The 26,682-nt window shown below is 51.2% G+C and overlaps 1 protein-coding gene across 2 annotated transcripts in view; it reads right to left on the bottom strand.

Annotated features, from left to right (window-relative positions):
• Nucleotides 1-26,682, bottom strand: part of VANGL2 (VANGL planar cell polarity protein 2) — a 40,953-nt gene that overhangs the window by 7,893 nt on the left and 6,378 nt on the right. For both annotated transcript variants that reach the window (XM_063316689.1, XM_063316688.1), the window contains exons 2-6: nucleotides 21,071-21,254; nucleotides 8,739-9,011; nucleotides 5,989-6,109; nucleotides 3,203-3,810; nucleotides 309-445 (exon numbers count right to left, since the gene is read on the bottom strand). In XM_063316689.1, the coding sequence (XP_063172759.1) occupies nucleotides 309-445; nucleotides 3,203-3,810; nucleotides 5,989-6,109; nucleotides 8,739-8,809 (937 nt within the window). In that variant the 5' untranslated portion in view covers nucleotides 8,810-9,011; nucleotides 21,071-21,254. The remainder of the gene's footprint in view (nucleotides 1-308; nucleotides 446-3,202; nucleotides 3,811-5,988; nucleotides 6,110-8,738; nucleotides 9,012-21,070; nucleotides 21,255-26,682) is intronic.

Below are 26,682 nucleotides of genomic sequence, written 5' to 3'. Positions count from 1 at the left end.
CAACTGCTGGGCTGGCACGGTTGTCAGAGCTCACACTCACTGGCACAGCCTTCCCCCAACCTGGCGCCCTCTGAACAAGCTGGACCTGCAGCACCAGCAGCTGAGAACTCGGGAAGCCGCATCCCCAGACATCTGGAGGGCACCGGGCTGGGGAAGCCAGCGGAACCCAGGCCCAAGAACCCGGCCATAGAGTTCGACCTCCAGGAGACCTCGCGAACTCCCCTCTGAGAGCTGGAGAAGGACCAAGTCTAGGCTGCGCCGAGGCTCTGAAGGCCGTCGCAGCTTCGGAAGGGGCCGCGAACGCTTACCCTCGCCAAGCGAGTAGACCTTGAACCCAGACATTTTCTTAGACAGGACTGACTTCGGCAGGTTGAGGAGGGCCGGGTTGTAGACAGGGAAATCGTGGTAATAATTCTCCAGGATCCACACGGCAACTCTCTGGATGCTGCAGGGAGGGAAATGGTAGACCCAGCTTTATTTGGACACAAGGTAACGGCAATCGCTGAGGGATCCAGTTACAGGCAGCCCTTGCTTAACAACCATTCGTTTAGCGACTGTCCAGAGCTACGATGGTGCCGAAAAACCCAACTTGCGACCGTTCCTTGCACTTACAACCACTGCAGAGTCCTCACAGTCACGTGATCGTGACTCAGACGCTTGACAACCGTTGCGCATTTACAGCGGTTGCAGCATCCCGCAGTCACGTGATCACTATTTTTGACCTTCCTAGCCGGCTTCCGATAAGCAAAAATCAATAGGGAGCCTCGTGACTCACTTAACAACCATGTGGTTTGCTTAACGACCATATGATTCACTTAATGAGTCACTTGGTGAGATGGGCAGTGAATGTGAGAAATAATAAATAAAATGACCACTACAAAAATGGTCGTAAAATGGGGTCTGGATTCACTTACTGCATCACTTAGCGACCTAAATTCTGGTCCCCGTTTTGGTCATTAAGCGAGGACTACCTGTACACAGAATGTGGCTTGTCTGCTTTTGACACGATGGGTTTACTTCCCCCTATTATGGCTCAGGGCCGTGCATGAGTGACACCACTCAGGCTTGTTCTACAAAGGCAATGCAAATAACAACATTTCCAGTTACACATAAAACCAGCCACTGTGTTTTAAGTTTCAGTGGGTTCTAGGATGCTCTTAACTTCATCTAATCACGCCATGGAATTTGCAAAGCTCCCTGCAGGACAATCAAACGTAACACACAGGAACAAGCCTGCCACAAGATCAGAAGACGTGGGAATGTGAGGAAGTCTTCCCTCCGCAGGCCCCACTGAGCCTGCCCGGGGGGACAAAGGCCCATCAATGGGCTCCCAAGGAGAAGCTCCTCACACCGCTGATTCGCCCCCGTCCGTGACGGCTGGCGCATCTGGAAGGGGGTCCCCGAGGGTGCCCCATGTGGGGGACCAGCTAAGTTGAAGCAGAGGCCCCTCTGGGCATCCGGGTCCCAGACACTCCCCATTGGTTTAAAAGCCCTAATATTAGCCATGTCTTACTGGCAGAAAGGTGGGACAGAAATTGTGGCAGGACATAAAAAAACCCGTGGTTTGTGTGTGGAAGCCTGCAGGAGGCAGCTCAGCAGAAGACCCAACACTTTTGGGCCAGGAGACACACTCTGCCTTGGGGAGCAGAAGTCTGCGTTCCAAAAAGGAGCCACGAGAAAACTAAATCTAATTTCATTTAAGCTTAAACCTAATTAAAACCAAACAAATTACAGGTTATCCTCGCTTAACCACTTCAGCGACCATTCGAAGTTATGACGGCGCTGAACAAATGGCACTTATGCCTGGTCCTCAGAGTTACGGCTGTCGGAGCCGGCCTGTGGTCACATGATCAAAATTCAGACACTGGGCAGCCCGCCCACATTTATGACCGCAGGGTGTGCAACAACCTCCACCCGCCTATCCCCCCCCATCTCTACCATTTTGGCCCCCACAGTCCATGACCCCTGCCAGCCCCAGCTGACCTCGGCCGTCTTCCTGCTCCCGCTGCTGACCAAGCATGCCCGGCCTGGCCCTTTGCGAGGCGGCTGCTGGCCACGCGAGGCCTCCTTCCCCAGGTTACACTTGGCAGTTTCCTTGCAAGACCTCAGGAAGAAGGCCCTGCGTGGCAGCAGCTGCCTCGCAAAGGGCCAGGCCGGGCACACTTGGTCAGCAGCAGGAGCAGGAAGACAGCCGAGGTCAGCTGCGGTGGTGGGCGCAGGGCGGAAGGGGCCTCGGAGTGTAGGGCAGGGAAGGAGGCTGGGCTTTGCAGCAAGTTGCTGGGCTGGGGCGGCTGGGGTTTTGCACCACACTGTGGCTTAGGGGCAACTTGGCGTGCCACGGCTCAGGGGCTTCTTGCAGCCCAGGGCCACAGGGCACCCAGAAGCCTGAGCCACAGCAAGGGCAGTTCTTGCCCACTGCGGTTCTGGGGCTGCTTGGCACACTGCGGCAACAGGGCTGCTTGGTGCAACACCACAATGGGGCTGCTTGCCACACTGCAGGGCCTGAGGTGGCATTCCTCAATGGTGGTGGCAAGCCCGGTGGAGGGGAGGAAGAACACGGGGATCACCCTGGGGACAGGGAGGAAGGTCCACTGGGGGCAGCGGTGGGACGGTGGCAGGGGAACACAGTGGCCTCTTCATGCTGCTCAGGTAGCCAAAAGGGCAGAGGGCGGGGGGGGGAATAGGTGGCGGGGGGGGGGGAATAGGTGGCGGGGGGTTCCTCTGCCTTGGGAGAACCGAAGCTCAGGGTGGGGAGGGACCAAGCCAGGAAAGGCTTGGGTCCGGGTGGGTCCTCGCCTAATGACCCGCAGGATTAATTTAACGCCAGCAACAGGGACTGTCAGAACCGCCGCAGCTAACAGGGCGGTCAAATGATGTTTCTGTTGACAACTGCTTCGCTTAGCGACAGAGTTGCCGGCCTCAATTAGGGTCATTAAGTGAGGACTACCTGTAAATACATTATCGTGACTGTTTCCCATGTATTTAATCATTTCTGTTGAAGGAGGCAAAGTTGGTGGCAGTTTTGGAGGTGCTGCAGAGACCCTGGGAGGGCTGTGGGGGGGCTACGACCTGCCCCAGAACCAAGACAGCAGCCTCTGCCGCCCAACGGCATCTCGTTTCACCCGCTTCGCGGTCCTCCCAGCCCTACTGACTACACAAACATATTCCCAACGACCTCAGCCGACCCTCCACCCGTCCTCACCTGAGGTGCCCCACGTTGTAAAACCGGCTGGCCCCGTCAGTGGAGCGCACCACCTTGAGCGTGAAGTGTGGCTGGAGCTGCCGCAGTTCGAGCAGCACCACGGCCAAGTAGTGGACGAAAAGCAGGGCGTCCACGAGCGAGACGGCGTACTGGACGATGCCCTGGTAGTTGGTGTCGCGCGAGTCCAGGATGCGCACGCCATAGAAGAGCCAGTAGGAGGCCACCAGGAGGAAGATCAGCACCATGAGCAGGGCGCGGAAGACGAAGATGCGTGGGAGGAAGGCCTTGGGGCGCCGGAAGAAGAGGGCCCAGCTGCCCAGCAGGAGGATCAGCAGCTTGAAGGCCACCGAGATGAAGAGCCCCTCGCAGGGGGTCCCGCAGGGGCTCAGCTGCTCGCCCCACAGCAGCTGGGGCAACAGCATGAAGGCGATGGGGGTCAGGAAGGAGAGGAGGGCCAGGGCCCCAGCCAGCGAGACCCCCAGGTGGCGGGAGCAGTCCAGGTGGGCACTGTCCTCCATGTCCTTGGTGATGCGCGTGATGTCATCGTGGGAAATGCTGTGCTCTGACGTGCCGGTCACCACCGTGGTCGTCTCGCCCCAGTTGTCGTCCTGCCGGGAAACAAAGGCCGCACGGGAGGCTCAAAGCGGGGAGCAGTCGCCAGCGAAAAAGAAGTGTGGTCCTCTGCTCAGGAGAGCAGTCCTCTCCACTTGCAAAGGGTCATGCCTGGCAAGGAGCCCTCTGTCCACAGCACCATGCAGGGGCCCCCGCGGGACAGACAGCAGCCCTGCAGACCCCCTTCTGCACTTAGCCTCCCCCTGCTGGGGGTGGGGGCTGGAGCTGCAGAGTGATGGGGGGTTTGGGGAGCTGCACCCCAAGATACGACACACCTAAAATCAGTGGTGCTATATCCCTTCCCTGCTTTTACTGATCATCAGAATGACAGCTGTGAACTGCTGTGTCACCTACGCCGCTCAGCAGCCCTTTCCCTCCAGACTAGCAGAAGCTGAGAACTTTTTAACGTCAGCACAATTTAACAGAGATTGCACAACTGGACGGGCTGCACCAGTCTCGACTGGCTAGCTCCCCAATTCGTGTGGCCAATGGGGTCCGTGTGTGTGAGACCTGGTGCAATTCCAACTCCCCACCCCTCTCGTGGATGTCCTTGTATTTATTTATTACAGGTAGTCCTCGCTTATCAACCAATCCTTCAGCGATTGTTCAAAGGTACAGCAGTGCTGAAAAAAGTAACTTTACGGCCAATTTACGACCTTTGCAATGTCCTTCAGCCACCGTGAGTGAGTGTCTTGTTTTCCCCCTTGCAGAGAGACTGAAGAAGGGATTTCCAGAAAGCAGGCTGTTTGCTGTTCCACACAGCAAAAGCAATACAATCACACCAGCAGCAGGAAATAGTCGGGCAAAGGAGACATTCCCTACAGAAATCGCTTCCTTTCCCCCCACCCTGGCAGAATGAAGAGATTGGAGAGGAAGGGACCTCAAGGGAGAAAGCCGTCTGCAAAGCATGCCCGTGGCTCCCAGCCTCGGGCTGCCGGCGTGATCGCGTCGCTCTCGATGTGTACAAGACAGCAAGCAGGCACTCAAGCGCCGCAAAGGGCAGGACACTGGTGAGGAGGCAAACAAAAGCCGAAGGCGTGACACTGGCTGGTCTCGCCTCTTTCCAGTTGGAAAGCAGTCATGGTCACGTGATTTCCCACTTAGCGACCGCTTCACTTAGCGGCAGAGTTGCCAGTCCCAGTTAGGGTCATTAAGCAAGGACTACCTGTATCGTGACGCTCAACATTTTATCATACTCATTTCTAGCAGGGCTACAAAACGAGACAAATAAAATTGCAGCAAAACCAGAATAGAGCACGGAAAATGTTGGGCCAGGACCACAGTCATGCAGGTCCTGGTTCACCTGCAGCAACCATGAGCTAATCACCCTTCCTCAGCCCAGCCTACTTCACAGGGAGGTTGCTGTGAGAAAATAAGAGAACGGAGTGCTATGTATACCTTCTTAACTCCTGAATAAAGGCAGGATATAAACCTAATACAGGTAGTCCTCACTTAACAACCATTCATTTAACGACCCTCTGGAGTTACGACGGTGCTAAAAACTGATGGCCGTTCCTCATAATTAACGACTGTCACAGCGTCCCCACAGTCACATGATCGCAATTCAGGTGCTTGGCAACTGTCACACATTTACGACAGTTGCAGCCCCCATGGTGATGTGATTGCCATTTTTCTACCTTCTCAGCCAGCTTCCGATAAGCAAAAATCAATAGGGAACCACATGGTTCGCTTTAACGACTAGGTGGTTCGTTTTACAACCATGTGGTTTGCTTAACGACCGCCACAAAAAAGGTCATAAAATCAGGTCCAGATTCGCTTAACGACCGCATTGCTTAGCAACCAAAATTCTGGTTCCAACTGTGGTTGTTAAGTGAGGACTACCTGTAAGAGTAGGGGGAGATGGGCGGTGATATAAATTTAATTAATAGATAGATAGATAGTAAGATAAATGAAGGTAAGAGTGGAGCAGAAGCAGAATTGAACACCACAGAGTTGCAAGATGTAAGGCCATTTTTCCTTCCTGCCTTCCCCCTTAAGCACGTGCCTGAAATACGTTCCTGCAGGGAAACATCCCAAAACTCTAGCAAAAGGACCCTCCGTTCCCTGGGGAGACGCTCCAGAAAGCGCCCCAGGGGCAGATGCAGAGGCAAGAGCAGGCGCCAAGAAGCGAGGTCAGCACCCGTCTTCCTGGCCTGCCCGATAAAGCCACTCACCCTTTCGTCGCCTCGGGTCGACTCGTTGTCCAGCAGGGGCTCCCCGGGAGCCTGGATGGTGACCGACTTGTCCCCTCGGCTCCCGTCTCGGCTCTTGGAGCGGTGTCGCTCTCGCCGATCTCTGTGGGGGGCAAAAGGGGGGTCCTGAGCGTGAGGGGCGGCTGCGCACTTCACAGCCCCTGCAGGCGCCCGTCTTCTCTTCTCGCTGACTGCCAACTCCGGGCGCTGCATGGCGACGAGGGATGCAGGGCTTCCCCCCAGCTGCTGGTTTGTGGAAGGAAGCTGAGGAGCAGGGTTCCCAGGTCATAGGAAGCCATGGGGGGGGGGTCCAGGACACGTGCAAGGCGAGGCTGGTTAGGGATCCGTCGCAGACCTATTTTAGGGCCTCCACCACGGGTTTTTCTCCTCCTCACCACCAAATGGCGGAAACTCTTCCTTAAATTGTCCACAAGCAGAGGCGGCTCTGAGGGCCACAAAAGGGGGCTCAGGGGCATCCCCTGCATGGAGCCGTAAACCAAAGGTTTAGAATCCAGGACAGCGGGAATCGCCACGCCAACCCTAAGCCAGCCAGAAAGTGGACTGATGCAATGTGCCCTTGTAGACCTCACACCCTGAGGGTGCCCTGCTTTTCCTCAGGACCCGCTGATCAGCCCCACAGCTGGCAGTCCCTTGACAAGGACAGCTGGAAGGGAACCAGGATACACACACACTCACACACTCACACACACACACACCAAGCTAGCCATGAAGGGGGGAGACCTCAAATCCTTTTCCCAAGGATGAGGGGGCGGGACCCGAACAGTCAAATTACGTCCCCCACCAAAAGCCACAAGTCCTCAGGCTGTCATGGGGCCAAGGTGTTTCCCCCACCCAAAAAGACTGCGCTCTTGCAGACCGTGTGCGTGAGCGTCCCACCCACCTACAGCCCCCGTGCAAATTCTGAGACTATAGGAAAATGGGATGGGGAAGCTAAACAAAACTGCAGGGAACTGCCAGCTGTGGAAGTTTTATGCACCTGCCACGTGTCCTAAAAGTAGAGTGGGTCATCAATGCTCTCACCATGACAGGTCAGGGGGCACCAAGTCTCCTCACATAACAGGGTTCCGTGAAGTTGCCAAGAGAGTCAGAATCTACTAAGGCCTCTGATGGTATTTCAGAGCCAGTCTGTGTTTGCAGGGTAAAAGGGATTACTACACACAGCTGCATACCTCTGCATGCCTGGGCTCTGCTCAATTTCTTTACTCAGAGCCCCTGAACCCTTTGGTTTCATTTCTCCAAAAGCCAGCTTTAAGGTGTCCGACTGAAACAGGCTCTGCTCTCAAGTGTGACATTCGGTTGATGCTTCAGAAAGAGGCCGGGAGGTAGCACAAAGCGAAAGGCTCTCCACAATTCAGACATAAGCCCTTGTACTTAAGCAGACAATAGTCCTGCTATCCCCAGCCATGCGGCTGCAACTTTCAAAGTCTCCGATGGGCGAGTGGAGGAACTAACGAAAGAATGGGATTTTCCCTTCATGGCCATCATCTGTCTTCCACCAATGGTCTTCCGGCAGACCCAGATTAATGCCATCATAGCCTTTAGGATGCCTTCACAAACAAGCTCATCCTGCATTTCATCTGACAACTATCAATCAAGCCTCTTTTCTTCCAAACCACATCCTGACTTAATAGCGGCTCTGGATATAACGTTTCAGACGGAGCAAGCTTGTTTCAGGGACGGACCACCTCTAGAATAAATGCCTTGAAACATTTGCAGCATTCCAGAAACCAGCCGACTGCCCCTCATGGAGAGCACCATTTCTGCTAGATTTTACCCCACCTACTGGGCTAGTCAATCCATCATCTTGACTAATTCATCTCATTTCCACTTGGTTCTGATGCTGGAGCAAGGCACGGTCAACTTGACTGATGGTCAGCTAGGATGCTAGAGGATCTGTAGCCACTGGATTAATTTTGGTTCCCTAGAGAATGGCTGTTCTCCCACAGCAATGGATCTAGGAGAGGGCAATCAATTTGTCAAGCTTCACACCCAGTTCAGCCATAAATCATGGGTCCTTAATTCAGCCTTCTTAACGTAAGACTGCCAGATGCAATGCAACTTTATTAGAATCATTATTGCAGACAACAACGAAGCCTCAAATGGCAGAGAGTCAACTGCTCAGCGCAGCACAAAGAAGTCACAACCTTTATATAAGTCTGCACTGCAGAACTGTTTCTCAATCTCAGCAACTTTAAGATGTATGGACTTGAAGTATGGACCAGCTTGGCTGGGGAATTCTGGGAGGTGAAGCCCGTACTTCTTAAAGTTGCTGAGATTGAGAAACATGGCTCTAGAGTTTAAACTCTGGGCTTCTTCCTTTGCCCTCCAGAATTAACTGACACTTGGCGGGTCTCTCGGTGACCTGTGGAAATGGGAAAGGTCCCAAGCAGGACTGAGTTATGTCACTTCCCAGAAGGACTACCAAATCCAGACTGCAGAATTCCAGACCATCACTAGATGGCAGCAAAGACCATCACTCCTCTGGCATCCAGATTTCTGCAACCCAGATATGATACTCCCCAGTGCCTGTGATGCCAATGAGGCTGTTTGCAATTCTAGAGGTAGAAAACAACGATCAGGTTCCTCTCTGTCCACATTTTGTTCCATGTGTGACCTTACAGAGCTCTCCCAAGCCTCTCCAGATCCTTCCAGGATCGCCCTCTAGGCCCCTCCTCTGCCAGCCCCAAACTCAGCCCCGCTGGCTAGCTCACCTGGGCTTCCGGGAGCTGCGCGAGTGCCCCGATTTGTAGGAATACCCTGAATATTGGGATTCGTTGTCCATGTTGTCAGAACGCCGAGCCTTGTAGCGATCCACGTTGATGGATTTGGATCTCCCGGGCCCTGGGACAGCCACCAAGGCAGCCGCTGCCTCCTTCAGAGCCGGCTTCTTTAGGCCGAGGGGCACCTTCAGAAAGTCAACTTTCGCCTTGAAGGACTCTATTTTGATCGGCTGGCTGGGCACGACTTAGAAGAAAAGAGCGCACCTGTGTGAAGAAGAAGGCAGAACAGGTTTGACCCCCCTCGTCTCATCCACCCAAAATGTCCCCAGAGAGAGACATGCAGGACAATCTAAGAGGACTAGGAGCTAAGGGACTAGGAGGTACAGGTAGTCCTTGCTTAACAACCACAACAGCGGTCGCTAAGCGATGCAGTTGTTAAGCAAATCCAACCCAATTTTATGACCATTATTGCAGAGGTCATTAAGCGAACCACATGGTCATTAAGCAAATCACGCAACTCCCCACTGATTTTGCTTGGCAGAAGCTGGCTGGGAAGGTCGAAAATGGTGATCACGTGACTGCAGGACACTGTGACAGTTGCGTATGTGAACCAGTTGCCAAGTACACAAATCGTGATTGTGGGGACACTACAACGGTCGTTAACTGCTGGGTTTTAGTGCCGTCGTAAGTCCGAACCTTCGCTTAACGAATGGTCATTAAATGAGCACTACCTGTACGTTGATTTTTAAAAAGCTGAGGTTGCAAGTAGGAAATCAGCACCTCAGGAAAGTGGAACTGCAATCTTCTGCCCTGACCAACTAGCTTTCTGCAGGCAGGAATTCCTGAGGCATGTTTGGGGCACATCATAGCTTGAGATGCACACTTTCTGAGAAGATCTGTGCTGCGTTGCCCCGTTCCTCCAAGAGACCAACCCTATGACCTCCATGTCCTTTCTACCATCCTCTGCTTCCCTCTCCCACCCATCCGACTGCTTTGCTTAAGAAAAAGGACCTCCCCCGTTTCCGCCCCTCTTCCAAGGGCTCCTGCAGCTTCCCAGAAACCACTTTAGAAGAGAACCAAGCGCCTTTTCAACACCTCTGCCTGCTTTGTGCAGGGAGGAACCAGGTGAGTTTCCCCAGGGGATGGAGAACTCCTCCAGCAGGTTCCCAGGGCAAGTATCCAGAACAGCCCCACGCGGCATCTTCGCCGGGACTGAACGGAAACCCAGAGGGACATTCGCACGTACCCCTCGGCTGCCTGGTCACACAGCTGCGCCAGCGTGCCGTCCTAACGAAGGGAGTGCAGAAAGTGCCACGAGAATTCCCCCATGAGAATTTCACCGACACCCTCTTCTCTTTTCAACTAACGTTCTCATTTTTTATTATTATTATTATTATTATTTTACTTTATTGGCCAAGTATGATTAGACATACTGGGAATCTGACCCTGGTAGAAGAGTTCTCAATATATTTACATAACATCAAAAATAAACAAGAGTAAAGTAGTAACGTTATTTACTAAAACTATACAACCAAGAAAAGAAAGAATTGAAGGAAATAACACTACAGCTATTAACTAACACACACTCATATTTAGGAGGAGAATTTAGGGACAGTATACTGCATCTGTTGTCTAACATATGTTCACATGTTCTGAAGTGACTTCTCTAATTGACCAACATGGAAACATTATTCCATGTTGGACATCGAGTGGCCTTCAACTCCCAGAATTCCCCAGCCAGCATGCGCTGGCTGGGGAATTCTGGGAGTTGGAGTCCACACGTCTTGAAGTTGCTGAGGAACACTGCTCAACACGCTTCAGTTCCTACCTATCCCATTAGAGAAGTACAATGCTCTGGTTCAACGTAAGCAGAGACTCCGGGCCATTTCTGCCCAGCCACACGGACAAACAGGCCACGTTTCTGGTGGAAGAGCGGGCCTGGGCTGGGCCGTGAGATACTGCCGGTTGAAGAGGAGAAACAGCCGGCCAAGCAAGAAGCAGAAAACTTCCTGCCAGGGTTTGGCCCTTTCCAAAGAAAGCCGGCCCGAGGGCGCTGCCAAAGCTTCACCCAGAGCTGCGCCCACCCCGCCCTTCTGGAGGTAGCCAGTGCTAGAAAATTAGGCGTGACCGATGTGTTCATTAAGGATCCACTCTTCTCCACGCTTGGTGCCTGAGAGCAAGACGGGGAAGCCAACTGGAAGGTGCCTAGAGCCGGCTCTGCTCCAGGGCGCCAGGAGTCTGTTGGAACAAGTCGGGCGCAACCGCTCCGGCAGGAAGCTGAGTCGACAGAACTCAGATCCTCCGCAGAAGAGCCTTCAGAGAAAAGTCCCAGAGCCGGTTCTCCTGGGGGAGAGGACCGGAGTTGAGGGGCAGGGCACATTCTTGGCACTAGGAAGTCCTGGATGACTGCAATGCTGGCACTGCCAAGCGAAGGTCCTCCAGGGTCTTCTATTCTCTGAGCTGTGCGGGAAGCCTGGCACGCAGGAGCCCTCCCACCAGCTTTCTCCTGACAAGCTGGCAATGGCATCTTTAGGGCTGAAACAACAAGGCAAACTTTCTGCTAAAAACCTGGATGGAGTTAGAGCCATTAAAGGGAACCAGCAATGCATGGTTGTTATCTGAGGAGCTGCAACTGAAGCATTACAGATAGTCCTCACTTAACAACCACAACGGGGACCAGAAAACTGGTTAAGTGGTGTGGTCATTAAGTGAGTTAACCGGACCCGATTTTATAAACATTTTTTACAATGGCCGTTAAGTGACTCACAGGTCGTTAAGTGAATCCAGCTTCCCCAATGGATTTTTTTTTTGCCAGAAACTAGCAAAAAAGCTCACAAATTGCAATCACGTAACCACAGGACACTGCAACTGGTCGTAAATGTGAGCCAGCTGCCAAGTGCCCAAAGTGTGATCATGTGACTGCAGGGGTGGCGTGAAGTTTTGCAACAGTCGTAAGTGTGAGTACAGGTCATAAAGCACTTTTCCTGAAGCCACTGTAACTTTGGACCGTCGTTAAACGAATGGTCATTAAGCAAGGACTATCTGTAGTGGTCAAAAACAGCCAGTTGGCAACCTCTTCCATTAAAACACCTTCTGATGTCTAGACATGGGCTGGTTAATTCAGAAGCCATCTGGCACTTGGGGATTTAAGCTGTTCTTTATGGAAGAACAAGCCTAAAACAGTGATTCATAAACAGTTGTTAGAATAAATGAGATGTGCAAAAATATAGGCAAGTGGGGGAAAGGTTCATGAAAGACAGTTTCAGCATTTGGGGTCACATTTTTGTTGATTTAAAACGAGTAAAACTTAGCTAATGGACACCTAGACACCCTTTCAAGAAGACACCGATGGGCTGGAGAAGCTGCATTCAGAGTGCAGCACCGGTTCAAACAGTGTGATGTTACCCTATCATGGTGCGGCTTGGACCAAAATTGTGTCACCCGTTAATTTGATTCTGGAAGAAGCCTCATTAGTTTCTTCAGATGTCTGTACGTCCTTCTGAATTCCACTCATGGTTTGAAAACAGGAGAGCAACTGAACTGGACACTGTGTCTTTTAAGCGGGCAAAAACTGATCCTGCAAGCTTAAGACATGCCTTCTCCATCCATGGTACCACAGACTGAAGATCCATCAGCTGGCAGGTGGGCTATACCAGATCTGCTATGCTTCTTCCCATGACTGCAACTTTTTTCTCCAAATGATTTATTGTTAGCTGCTGGCAATGCTCTAGACCGGTGTTTCTCAACCGTGGCAGCCTGAAGATGTGTGGACCTCAACTCCTAGAGTTCTGGGAGCTGAAGTCCACACATCTTCAAGTGGCCAAGGTTGAAAAACACTTGAGCATTTCTAAATGCTTCCCACATTTCCTTGCTTGAAGCAGAGGGTTGATCAAGATGACCTTGCTCTCCTGCTGGACTCTTAACCTGGTCCCATTTTTTAGGACTGGCCAATATACTGAAGGTGACGACTGGGGAAGGCCACGGTAAACCACCCCGCTATAGTCTGCCAAGAAAACGTCGCGAAAGTGGCATCCCCCCAAAGGGTCGGACATGACCTGCTGCTTGCACAGGGGACCTTTCACACAATACACTAAACAAAATGAGCTGGAATCTCCCAGGATGCCAAAAAAGGATCCTAGATCAGGGTTCCTCGACCTTGGCAACTCTAAGCTGTGCGGACTTCAACTTCAAAGCTGGCTGGGGAATTCTGGGAGTTGAAGTCCGCACAGCTTAGAGTTGCCAAGGTTGAAGAACCCTGTCCTAGATGAAGACTAACCTGGGGTAGAGTCTCTCTCTCTCTCTCTCTCCCTAACCCTAACCCTAAAGTCGCCGCTGTGTGCTCAAGACCCACAACTTTCCTCAACGTCAGCCCTTCAGATGTGCTGGTCCACAACTCCCAGCTTCAAAATGGGCAGCGATAGCAAACAACTTCCTGGTCTTCTGAGAAACTCAGGTTTTCCCTCTCTCCAAAAAGAAACCTCTAGACGTTCTGGCTTGGGAAAATGCATGTAATTATCCAGAGATGCAACATCAGCCTGCAGGGCTCCCAGCAAGGAAGGTGTGCAGGTTTTGCCCTTTGACAATTCTGTCTCCACCCACAAGAAAGTGGAGCAGAAATATGCAAAGCTTACATAAACGGTCTTCGTACTGTCTGCACCACTGACGTTCATCTTTACTGTGTGCAGAATAAAATGTAAAAATGGCTTTATAGGTGCTCCGCTGTTTCCAAATATCCAACCCAGCTCCATGAACTGCTTGCTGTCTGATAGACAAGAAGCCAGACAAGATTCAAGAGGAGCAAAGTAAAAGCAAAATTATGCAGGTTGCAGATAACATGGACAAGGAGAAGCTAGCCACCCCTTCCCAAAATACTAGAACCAGAGGTCACCCAATTAAACTGAATCCTGGAAGAATCAGGACAGACAAAAGGAAGTTAGTTGTTGTTGTTTTTACTCAATGCGTAACACAGCTTTGGAATCAGCTACCAGACGAGGTGCTGGCTACCAGCTTGGCTGGCTTCAAAAAAGGGTTGGACCAATTCATGGAAACCCTGCTATTAAGCTATTAGCCTTGATGGGGGTGCACCTGCCTTTGAAGGGCATCTCCTGGGAGACTAGCGGACTTCCTTGCGTGGTTGGTTGGCCACTGAGAAAACAAACAGAGGGCTGGATGGGCCAGGGGTCCGAACCAGCAGGGCACAGCTTCTATTCACAGGAGAGGTGTCACGGAAGCTCCTTGCCGACAGCTTTAGGGAGAGGGCAAAAGGGGGGCTTCACAAAGGGCTTTGCTCCCGTAAAATTGGGGGAGAGGAAACCACAGGATCAAAGCAGAGGAGACCCCTTGCCTGTGGGTGGCAGCATGTCCAAGTCCCTGTTTGCCCTACAACCTCTGCAGAGGAGAGACGACCTCTTCGGTTGACCTCCTCTTGTTTCATCACCCAGCGAACAGAGAATAGGCAGCCAGCAGGCTGAAAGTGTTGGGGGGGGGGTGCCCCAGGAGCTATGCAACTGTGCCCATCTCCTTTCCAGTACAAGTGGGTATGGGTCCTCTAATGGCAACCCCAGGGGCATGTCAGATGAGGGAGCAAGCTTCCCTTGCGGCAGGGGAGAACACACCTCTACAACACTGCCATGCATGCAGCTGCCCCCCGCCCCACCCACCTCGTCCTACTCAATTTGAGGTGGTGGCAGCTCAGCCTCCGCGGTGGACCCTTCCAAGGCTGGATGAGGGCACCTGGCTGGCCAGAGCACCATTTTGCAACCTTTCTACCCTTCTTTCAGCAAAGTGCCCCTAAGTGGCACCCTGTCTCTTGCTCCTGAGAGCTATTTCATTTCTTCTGCTTCCTGAAGATCCATTATTTTCCAGCTGACTGGACTTGCTCAGGGATACGCCAGGGATCGCGCTCTGGAATACGGACAGGGTCAGAACATTCTATTTGAATTTAACTAAGGTTAAATTTAAATTAGTTAATATGGTAATTCTCCACTGTATTTCATTACTTCTTCTTCCTGAAGATCCATTATTTTCCAGCTGACTGGACTTGCTCAGGGATACGCCAGGGATCGCGCTCCGGAATACGGACAGGGTCAGAGCATTCTATTTGAATTTAACTAAGGTTAAATTTAAATTAGTTAATATGGTAATTCTCCACTGTATTGAATTTTCTTGCCTTTGCCTTACGTCACATTAAAATTTATAGTTGGATAACTTATGAAGGAAGCTTATGTCTAAGTCAGTGTTTCTCAACCTTGGCAACTTTAAGATGGGTGGACTTCAACTCCCAGAATTCCCCAGCCAGCCATGCTGGCTGGCTGGCTGGGGAATTCTGGGAGTTGAAGTCCACCCATCTTAAAGTTGCCAAGGTTGAGAAACACAGGTCTAAGTGCTGCCACAGACCCTTTGCCCAGATGCAGCTGGCACTCCTCCAGCTGTTTGGGAGCTGCACCCTGTTCTCTTTGACTGGATAAAAATGCTGCAATGTAGTTGTGCAAATACACACACAGGGGGACCACTGGCAGTAGCTTCCACAGCAGCTGGTGAGCTTGGAAAAAAGATGTGGCTGCTTTAAGGATGGAAGAAGGGGGCTTCAGACCTGTGACCACACATCCCAAGGCACCTTTTTCAAAGGATTTACACAGCCCTAAGGAATAAAGTGTCAAGGAATTGGAGGTTGCACAGAAAGTGCCCTTTGCCTGGAATCACACAACATGATAGGGCAGGGTTTCTCAACAGGGGTTCCCTGGGAGATCACGATTTATTTAAAGAATTATTTCAAATTCGGGCAACTTCACATTAAAGAGGCAAGTTTCATTCTTTATTTTTAGTTTAAGAACACTGTTAGTGCAGTGTTCTTAAACTACAGGCCTACCCATGAAAGGAAGGTAATAATTTTGTAACTTGTGCCCTATATTGGAGCCTGAATGGGCAGGGGGTCCCCGAGGCCTGAAAAATATTTCAAGGGTTCCTCCAGGGTCAAAAGGTAGAGAAAGGCTGCTTTAACTGAATGACGCAGTGCTTGTAAATGACACCATAAATGACATGAGGACTTGACTACTGCAATGCCTTGGACACGGTCCTACCTTTGAGGAGTGCCCAGTTGGGGTACAATAAGTGACTGACTGATGCCGGATACGGGGGTGGGGGTGTTGTTGTACTGGGCCAGTCTTAAAAAACCTGCACTGGTTGGCAAGTGTGTGGGTTAACCCCAAGTTAACCAGCACACTGGATGTATATACTGGGCATGCAATGCCCAGTCAGATGAACCCATTCCGGCTTAACGGGATGGCCTGGATCACGCAACGTGCAAAGACAAGAGCCGGACTCCAGCAACACTCCCAACCAGACCCAGGATGTTTCTGGGCCTCACCCCTTCCCAGAGACCTGAAGAACATCTCAGTCACCACCGGCATTGAAGCTTCCATCTTTCAACGGCCCAAGACTGAAGCCCAGCGCAGAGACCGCAGTTTGGGGTGCACCGTTTCTCTGCCAATGGAGCCCCAAGAGAGGCGGGGAAAATCTCCCTTGGCCTCAGAAGGCCATCCCAGCATTGTGGACTGGGGCTCCAAGAAGGGGCGCACCCATGTCAGGGGCTGACGTGGCCGGGAGGCTCCTCTCTCGCCTGCTCTGGGGTCTGTCCTCTCCCCTTCCCCTCCAGCCCTGAACAGAACGGGGTGCGTGGGGGGTGCCTCTGCAGCCTCCCCTGTGAGGAACCACACCAGCACACACCCACCCCTACCCCCCAGCCCAAGCAAAGCACTGCTCTGCCGTTCCCCGCAGCTCCCCTGATCTGCACTTGCATCGGACTGGAGCACCTACATTCCTTTGACTGATTCCGGCTTAGCACGTTGCACAAATCCGGCTGTTATGGCTTGGAAGCTGCAGGGGGTCTGCAGCAAGCTACCAGTAAGCAAACAAGGGCTTAGTGCAACATGGGAACCAGGTCTGTTTGTGAAGCAGGCCTGGAGACATAAGCGGGCGACCACACGACGCCAACCGGGCCATGCACTCAAACTGGCACCCAATCTCGCGCCTAAGGAGGGGCAGGTGGAAGCTCTGCTCGCCAGACATTGACGGCACCCAGCTGCCGCTAATTATCAGCGCTCCCAGGCCTCCAGGTGTTCAGAGAGCAGATGCACACCTGGCCAGGTGGGAATGCTCAGCACCCTTCTCCTCCCACTCGCAGGCCAAGCCCCGAAGGACCCTCCCGGACAAGTTCCCTTTATCTGCCCTTTGGTCTCTGAAAGTCCAGAGCCAGCTCCACACCACGCCCTGCGCTGCGAGGACAATTCATGGCCACCAGCTCTCCCCTGTGGCCCCCAGCTCAAGAAAGGCAAAGAAGCGTTTCAATTCATTGCGCACGCCCAGAAGTGACAGCCATTTCTGATGGTGGGGCGCCAAAGACTGGACCACCAGCTTGCTCTGCTGCAAAAAGGGGCAACGGCCCAAGTTAGCTTTGGAGGCAGGACCACATTTGCAGGGCTGAAGCACCACACCTTCCCACTGCACAAAGAGCACACACATAGGGAATTCTGGGAGTTGAAGTCCACTCATCTTAAAGTTGCCACGGTTGAGAAACACTGTCCTAGCCTATGGTTTGGATCCTTGAGACTAGCTTTCCCCACCCAGATGTCCTTATGCGACATCTGGGCAAGGCACGAGGAATCAACGAGATTAACTTGCCTGCTTTACTCACTTTTAACTCCAGTTATTCATTGCACATTTCTTCCCCCAACACGGAGTCCCCCAACCTTCACTGGGCAGTTCCGCCTAGCCCCACCTTCCTGCTTTGCAAGACAGATGCTAAGCCCCTAAGCCTCCGCTGAATGGACTTGTTCAAAGGGTGTGCAAGGGCTGTGAAACGGCAGGATTGCAACAGAATCAGCAGAGCCTCTCTGCGGGGGCCATTCCATTCTCAGAACAAGACTTTCTTGGAAGACCTTTATGGAAGACTGGGGGCAGGGGAGGGGGCTTGGAGAAAAGGAGAATGAAGGGCAGCAAATTGTCCTCAATGTGCAATCAACCCTGAGGCTCAGAACTGAGATGACCATGGCCGTGTTGGGTTTCAGGCCAGCTAGCAACGGGAGAAATTGGGGCTCAGCGGTGAAGCCCCCTGTGCTGCATGCAGGAAGCCCATGTTTAATACCCAGGAAGATGCCCCAGATGGCAGGTGATGGGAAAGGGTCTTCTCTGCCTCAAACCCAGTAGGAGTTGCTGCCAGGAGCAGCCAGAAATGTGGGGCTCAGCAATGCCAATGTAGCTTCCAGAGATCTTGAGTTATGAATGAGATCCTGAACGCAGGGGGCACCTTTGTACATTCCTATTTATTAACATGACATCAGATTTTATACCACCATCACTCATGGTAAAATAATGCAATGGTGTGAACCCCTAGAGATCTGGGTCTAACCCAGTTGTCTTGCTATTCAAAGAGGCAGTTGGAGGTGTGGTGACACCCCAAGACGGGAGAAGAGCTCAGCAGAAAACAGCATTGTGAGTTTGCACTGCAGCAGCCTGGTGTCCTCCAGATGTTTTGGCCTTCATGGTCCATCAGCCAGCACAGCCAGCTGTAGCCCAACACTTCTGGAGGAGAACAAGTTGCCTCTTCCTGCAGGGGGTGGTTAATTAAGAGAGATCATGCATGCCTTTCCCCAGGGGCAAAATTCAGTAAGACCAATATTCAAAGCCATTGCAAGCGATTCCACCATTCTGAATCCCCTCCGTTCAAGACAATCATATGTTTGCTAAGATTGAAATGAATCTATTGTCTAAGTCAGTGTTTCTCGACCTTGGCCACTTGAAGATGGGTGGACTTCAACTCCCAGAATTCCCCAGCCAGCTGGCTGGGGAATTCTGGGAGTTGAAGTCCACCCATCTTCAAGTGGCCAAGGTCGAGAAACACTGGTCTAAGTCATTCAGTTTGGAAGTCCTCAACACCCAGCCTACTTCTGAGCCGCATTTTCACTCCAGGATTCTTTTCTACTGCCTGATCCCAGGCAAGAGGATTTGGACTCAGCCGAATTTGGACCGGAGAAAGGCAAAGAAACAAATCTAATACTGGCTGAAGCTGTTCTTGCAACCATGTCTGTCCACTGGTGGGCAAGCAACAGAGGACTTCTGCTGATCTTATCCATCACATCACCTGGGCCTTTCCTGGAAAAACCAGAGCTGCCCCACCTGTAGGCTACATCTGCGCAAAACACTTGACCGGGGGCTGCTCCAAAACTGGCCTGACGCGCCAAGCGATCCACCACAGTGACTTTGTAACTGGAACTTTGGAAGCCCCCTTTGGACTTTGGAAGCCCCTTCCTCTTGACCACAAAGCCTCAGGAAGCTGGTAACCCTCAACAGCCCTGTGAAGTAGAGTCAGCTCCCTGGCTGTCAATTTATCTCAGCTGACTCTACTTCACAGGGCTGTTGAGGGTTACCAGCTTCCTGAGATCAAAATTTTAGGGGCAGAGACCGCTAATGCTGATTAGTTCTGTGGGGATTTCAAATTCAGCTTGTTTTCTTGCTCCTGCATTGTCCTGCCTATCTAGTCTTTTCTTGTATCTTAAGCCACTTGTTGCTGATACTGTTTTATTCAGCCCAAAGTGCCCTTTTCTTATGCATACAGATAGAAACTAATACATTTGCAAATGAATACAATTGTTTGAAAAAGGTATGCTGCTAATCTCTGGCCTACACTGAATCTTGGAAAAGCAAGTGGAATGTTCTTATAAATAGCACCATAGTTTTTCCTAAGCACCGACCTTAAAAAAATAATGTACAATTCCTTCATGTTTTAAAACATTCTGCCCATTAAGTTAATTCATCACTGCCTGGGGAATTCTGGGAGTTGAAGTCCACCCCTCTTAAAGTTGCCGAGATTGAGAAACACTGGGCTAGCCACTGAAAAGCCCGAATAGGTTGCAAATCAAGAGGTTAGCATCCTGTACCTCACCCCCTTCCGGATGTGCGGACCATCTCCCAGCATTCCCTGCAATAGTCATGCCAGCTGAGGCACTCTGGGAGTTTGAATGAACACATCCGGCATCCCATATATCCAGACTAAAGCTACACGTCAACGTTCTGCCCTTGAGATAAATGCAACAGGAAATGTGGAAAATTTTGTTTTCTGCAACTCCCACCCCCAAAATCTAGAGAGTGTGGGGTTGAAATGGGTCGGGTGGGGCCCTTGGCCAGTCCAGGAAGCTCACAAAGGGAGGAATGCTGCAGCAATTAAGCTCATATCATAAAGGGGGGCAGAAGATAAATTCTCCCCCCCCTCCCCACTGTCCAAACTCCTCCAGGGAGGGGAGGAGCTGCAACTTAAGGGAAGAGGGCAGCCTTTTGTGCAAAACCCCCAGGGAGTTTTGCACATTTATCATGGCCGGGGAAACAAAGCTGGCCTGTAAACGTGCACGCCTGGTTGCCAAGGCAATGGCGACAGGCCGGGGAGCTTGCAGACCAGCATCCAAAGCGAGAGGAGGGGGGTGCCAAGAGAGGGGGAGGCCTGCCCCGCATCACCCCCTGAGCTTTGTTTGGTGGAAAAGAGGGTTTCTCAGGAAACAAGGCAGGAGGGAAAGGGGGGGGGGCAAACATTTTGAAATAGGCTGGGGGGGACTTCTTTGAAAAGAAGGGGGGGGCGGGAAGGCTGCAGTTGACCCAACCTTATTCAGCCCTGGCCTTGGGGCGACCGAAAACAAGGGCAGCACCTTCAGCCCCAGCTGGGACCGGGCGAGGGGAGGAACCCTTTTCAAAGGGCCTGTTCTGAGTAATGCGCGGAATTAAAAAAGAGAAAGAAAGAACGGCCTCTGCACAACCCAGGCTCTGGGGCACAGTGGATTTCCTTCCTACAGATGCAAACGCCCCAGCTTGATTCCCAGCAGCTCCAGGCAAGGCTGGGAAACAGCCCCAATTAATGGGGGGGGGGCAGCTAGATAAGGCAGCTGCCTGCAGGCCCACAAGCCCCAACTAAGAGGAGGGCCCTGTGGCACCCCCGAATGGTTCCTGACCCCAATCTCTCATTCAGTCTGTGGATGACTCACAACTGGGTCAAGACAGAAGGGCCCCGGAAGGGCCCCCAAGGCACGTCCTGCTCCCAGGCTTCCCAGGCTTCCGAAGGCACCGGTAAATGTCCAACAAAAGTGCCCCCAGGCCCGCACGGAGTCCCAAGACGCGGGTCCGAAGGCTGCCCACGACCTTCCCCTGCGATCGACGCGCGGCCTGCGCATCCTCAGGGGTTTTCTCTGCAGCAGTGAAGCCACCCGGCTGCCCTCAGGGCAGAGGTGGAGGCCCACACCCCAGGCAAGCCAACCCACCATCCCAACTTAAGCAACACTCACCAACCAAAGGGGTGCTGAAGAATCTTCCCGGGGTTGCCCACTCAGCCCTACCAGCAGCTGCACATAGCAGGGCCGCCGAAGCGCTCAGCAGCTGGGCCAGACGCTCGCTCCCGTCCCGGCTAGCGCGGCAAGTCCTGGACTTCAGCATCGGCAAGTGCTGCCATGCCCAAGGGCCAGAAATGAGCTGCAGAAAGAACCAAGGTCAAGTATGAGATACGCAGGTAGGACGGCTTATCATCATCATCATCACTTATTTTAGCTACTGGCCACAAAAATTGGGTATACCATCAAGGAGTATCTTGGACAGCTGGAGGAAGTCAAGGAGAAGGCAGCTTGAACCAGCAGCCTGAACCCCCTTTATCCTGCAAGAAAGGATGAAGACAGACTCCAGCCGTTTTTTGACAGGGTGGTGAAGGGGCCACAGAATCAAGCTGGGAGAGGTGGCACCTCGAGGATGGCTCCGCTGGCGGCACTTCAGGACACCGAAAGCTCTACAGAAATGGGACATCCAGAGTCCGGCCCAGGGAGGACGGGATACAAACACAGGGGGAACAGACCCAGAGGGACAGGGGTGGAGGGAGCTGCACAGAATCACACAATCATAGGGTTGGAAGGAACCTTGGAGGTCTTCTAGTCCAACCCCCTGCCCAAGGCAAGAATCCTCATACCATCTTGACAGAATCATAGACATGTCCCAGCGGTAAATGCCAACAAGGACAGAAGTAACATTACACTCCCTCTGGGCTTGGAAAGGCAGTAGGACAGTGTTTCTCGACCTCGGCAACTTTTAAGATGCCTGGACTTCAACTCCCAGAATTCCCCAGCCAGCTGTGCTGGCTGGGGAATTCTGGGAGTTGAAGTCCAGGCATCTTAAAGTTGCCGAGGTCGAGAAACACTGTAGTAGGGGAAAGGAAGGTTTAACGGGTTGAGAAGTTAAAAGAAGCATCTCAGTGATAAAACAGATATTTCACTCTTAATTCAGGTTGAGAGCCACATGGGTCGAGAGAGCTTATCAGGTGAGCTTTGTGGAAATTATGCACACTGTGGACAGAGGAGGACTCCTGGGGTCCAACCTTTCAGATCCACCAATGAAACTCCCTGGCGGAATATTCAGGACACACAACTGTTCATTTAACCCACCGGATGTGGGACGCGCAAAGCGAGGGCTGAAGTTAGCAAGGCGGGTAGCGGAAGAGTCTGAGGCCGGAACAAGACCGTGGTGAAGACACGGGGCGGGTGCCTTCAGCACCCAAGCTGAGAAGGGCGAGCAAAGAGCCCACTGCCACGTAAGGTCAAGAGTCGGAGGCACAGTTTTAACCCTGCATCATCAGCACCCAAAAATCCCACATTACCATCAATGTCAAAATACATTTTGGACGATTCAAAGCTTCTAGTTTATTTAGTGCTGATTAAAGTAGATTTGTGAGAATGTTGGAACAAAGAGCTGGAATGCCCATACAGCCAAGAGGAGTGTTTCTCAACTTTGGGAAGTTTAGGATGGGTGGACTTCAACTCCCAGAATTCCCCAGCCAGCATGGGAGTTGAAGTCCACGCACCTGAAAGTTGCCAAGGTTGAGAAACACTGGCCTAGACAACGGTTAAAGGTCTTGCTATCTTTTAAGATTTTTTTTTCATGTTTTTTATTGGGTACCCCACATAATGTTTAAAGGGGGTTGGCTGTCAACTTTTTTATGCGGGAAGTATAAATTCATTGAGGGACACTTACTCATGGGATACAGGAAGATCAATGCTGGACTTTGGCTCTTCCGCCAATCATAAGCAGTAACAATAAAGACACATCAAGTGGAGGAATGCAGAATTAGAGCCACATTTATGAAAATTATGGGAGTGCTGAGAAAAATCTTCAAGAGTACCAAGGCCGTATCTGCTAACCATCCCCCTGGCATGTTTGGGAAGCCCACGTGGGATCCATATACACATCTGTCTCCAACCAGACGGCTTCCAGATATGATGGGGCTGCACCCCAAGTCCCTGCTGGCTGGCTGGGAATTCTAGTAGCCTATTATATAGCCTATATATTACATTATATTATATAGCCTATACAGTGGCCATAGAGGAATATCACAGCCCATACAGCCTGAAAGCTGTTCACACATCCTTCAAACCCAAGAGGGACTGAGTCTAGACCAGTGTTCCTCAACCTTGGCAACTTTAAGATGCGTGGACTTCAACTCCCAGAATTCCCCAGGCTGAGGAATTCTGGGAGTTGAAGTCCACGCATCTTAAAGTTGCCAAGGTTGAGGGTCTCTGGTCTAGACAACAATTTCCTCCTATAGGAACTGTGTCGATCTTTCCAGCCATTTTGGAAAGCTACCAGCAAGCCCTCTGGTTCAGGCAGAAGTTACCCCAGAGGTGAGTGGCCTAGAGACACACACTTTTCAGCGGTAGGGCCCTATTAGCAGAACAGCCTCCACAGCCAAGTTTGAAGGCTGCCACGTTGGCAAGTTTCAGTGGTCAGGTCAAAATCCTTAGATGGGCAACACTTAACCTGACAACAGTACTTGTGAAAAAGATCTTGGAACAGTGGCTGATTACTAGCTGAGCATGAGCTGGCAGACTCACGGACTTGCAACGCAGCGCCAACATTATTTCAGTTTCCAAAGAAACCATACCACTTTGTTCTCCTTCGGTAAGGGCCCTTCTCAGCTGCTGTGTCCAGTTCTAAGGATCTCATTTTTTAAAGAGGCTCTGAGAAAGTGGAACTGGTTCAGCACAGCGCAAACAAGGATAATTGGAGGGTAGAGGTAAAGCCTATAATGAGAGATTGAAAGAACTGGACGAGCTTAGCTTCCTTTGAGAAGACCGAATGGGGACATAGTTGTGCTCCTCAAATACCTGAAAAGATGTCCCAAAGAAGTTGGAGAGGTCCTGTTCTCTTTCATCTCAGAATGTGGGATACGGAGCCAATAAGTTGCAAGAAGGCAGATTCCAACTGAACGTTCAAAAAAACCTTTTTAACCCCAAATTTGACAGTGGAACCAATGACCTCAAGAGGTGGGGAGGCTCCCCCACCCTGGACACCTATCTGGGATGCTTCAAACCACCTATCTGGGATGCTTCAATCTAGATTCCTGCACTGAAATGGGGTGGGGTGAGTCAATGGCCACATTTATTTAGGAAATGTATATCGCCGCCCAGCTACCAAAGAAATCCTGGGTGGTAAGGAGACATAGAAACATAACCCCAAATTTGCAAATCCACTGAAGAAAAGCTAAGTTGAAGCCCCTACAGTAATCTCATTACTAACATATCAAAGACAGCCACATTCTACTCTTCGAGTCTTTCCCATGGAGGGGATGAGGCCCTTCTGGTTTTAATCATGATTGAATGGAATTGCTGGGGAATACCTTTGCTTGGGGATACCGGAGCGGCCCTTCCATTTTGATTCTTTGGACGCTCCAGGGTTTTTGATTATTTTAACCAGCTGGCTTGCTTTCAGAAAGAGCGTTGATATTTTAAGAGTAAAGCAGGGCACTAGTATTGATAGTAATTAGAAAATAAGCCTTCCATAGAGAAAGGGATTGATTCGCACAGTAAATCTCTTTTGGCTGCGACTGGAAATCTTCAGCATGCAGGACATGCATGTGGTGAGCTGCGGAGCTGCGTTTGCGGAAGGCTGGGGAATTCTGGAAGTTGAAGTCCACATCTTAAAGTTGTTAAGGTTGAGAAACACTAGGGACAACGGTGCCAAAATCTCTGGCTTCTTTCTGAGTCTCCCAGAGACCCCGTAAGTCCCTTTAAAGTCCAGGAACCCTCTGTCCAAATCAAGGACGCGTCGGTCTCTTCTCACAGCCAGTGGCCATTACGGAGGCTGCTTCAATGGAACTGTGCAACTCAAACAGCTGGAATTTATATTTCCAAGGTTGGGATCCAGCTTTATGACTTGGTAAACTTTATGGCAGGGTTCCTCAACCTTGGCCACTCTAAGCTGTGCGGACTTCAACTCCCAGAATTCCCCACACAGCTTAAGAGTGGCCAAGGTTGAGGAACCCTGCTTAATGGGATCCCTACAGCCAGTCAGACCCAACTGATGCATCTCCTTCCGCTAACTTCCTCCAGACCTGCTTCAAATTCCTCCCACTTTGGAATTGAAATGAGGTTTTCTTGCACTTTAATCACCGTGCCAGACTGAAGAGGACACAGCCATTTGAAACCCTTTTTAAACTTTCTATCAGCCTAATAAAGCTAGTCCCTTAATATGGGTTCAACCAAGGAAGCTGGGTGTTGGTCATTTCTCCCCACCATTTCAGGCCATGCGCACAAAACCCAGGATCAACTGACATGGGCCAACAAAGGCTTCAAAAATATTAGTGCTAGCATCTTTTCTAGATCTATTTGCAAGTCAATTCCAGAACAGGATTTGAAATCTTCCAGACAAATGGAACTTCCATTCACCCACCCAGACCGTGCTGCCTCCCCAGTTAGGATCACGCTTCTCCCAAGTCTTTTCTCGCCTAATTCTGCAATGCCACCAGAAATGATGTGCACAAGGGCTGACCCTGGCTGGGCCTACTCTCTGCACTGAGCCATATTTGATTTCATCGTGATCTGTTGAATAAGCCACCTTGAGTTGATTTCACACAACATGGCTCGGTACGATTCCAGTGCTGAATAGCCATATTCACCCAACATCTAAAGACCGAGTAGCCACCTTTACGTAACACGCTAAACTTGGTTAGCTTTAATTTGGTCAGGCTTTCTGTCGCTTCCTATGTTGTGCAAACCTAAACTTGTTTGGTTAATTTATTTCAACGTCTTGTGTGAACCCAGAAAATGGATTAATCCGGGAACCAAGTTATATGGACTGTGTGAACCCTCCCTGTCAAGGAAGCGTCACCTGAGGCTATCAGCTCTCATATATTTATTGCAAAGCGTGTGACTGAAAAGTAAGTACAGCCAAGTTTCTCATTCAGTGCTTGGAGTTCTGCAAACAAACGTCTGTCAGTCAACTATCAGAATTGCAGAAGAGAAAAAGGAACCACAAGTCTGTGCTGGTTCTTCTCATGATACTTGTCCCCCTCTGGAAATCACCTGCACGTCTTCCGTGAGGAGGTCTGTAAACCCTTTAGAGCCTCTGCAACCCGATCAACTGTGACCTTCTGCAACCTGCTTCGTGATCAGTTTCGTCCAAGTCCTATTGATAGATAGAGGGATTCTGGTTAAACAAATACACAACAAATGTACAGCGCCACGCCTTTACTGAACGCACTGAACCAAGATTCACCATCTTTGTCAAGGGAAGTATGGAGAACTTCCAGTAACTGATGGCACCACCTCTTTTTGGAGGGAAGACATCAACCACAGCTTTCCTCTACTTGTTGGTCAACCCTGCACATCAACCTGGAGACGTTTTGGCTCATTCCTCTTTACGAAACAGCTTCAGCTCAGCAGATACTGGGGGGCCGCCCGCCTCGCACAGGCCGCTCTCTTCAGCTCAGGCCCCAGCATTTCAGCTGGGTTGAGACCAGGAGTTTAACTCAGCCGTTTCCAAGCGCAAATTTTCTTTGCTTCAACCCTTCTGTTGTGAATTTGCTTGTGTGCTCAGGAAGGTTGTCATGCTAAGTTTCAACTCATGGACAGACACCCAGACA

The sequence above is a fragment of the Candoia aspera genome, chromosome 17 (assembly GCF_035149785.1).
Source record: "Candoia aspera isolate rCanAsp1 chromosome 17, rCanAsp1.hap2, whole genome shotgun sequence".
Lineage (NCBI taxonomy): Eukaryota > Metazoa > Chordata > Lepidosauria > Squamata > Boidae > Candoia > Candoia aspera.
The sequence above is the reverse complement of the archived record's forward strand: the minus strand, read 5'-3'. Positions and strand labels throughout refer to the sequence as shown.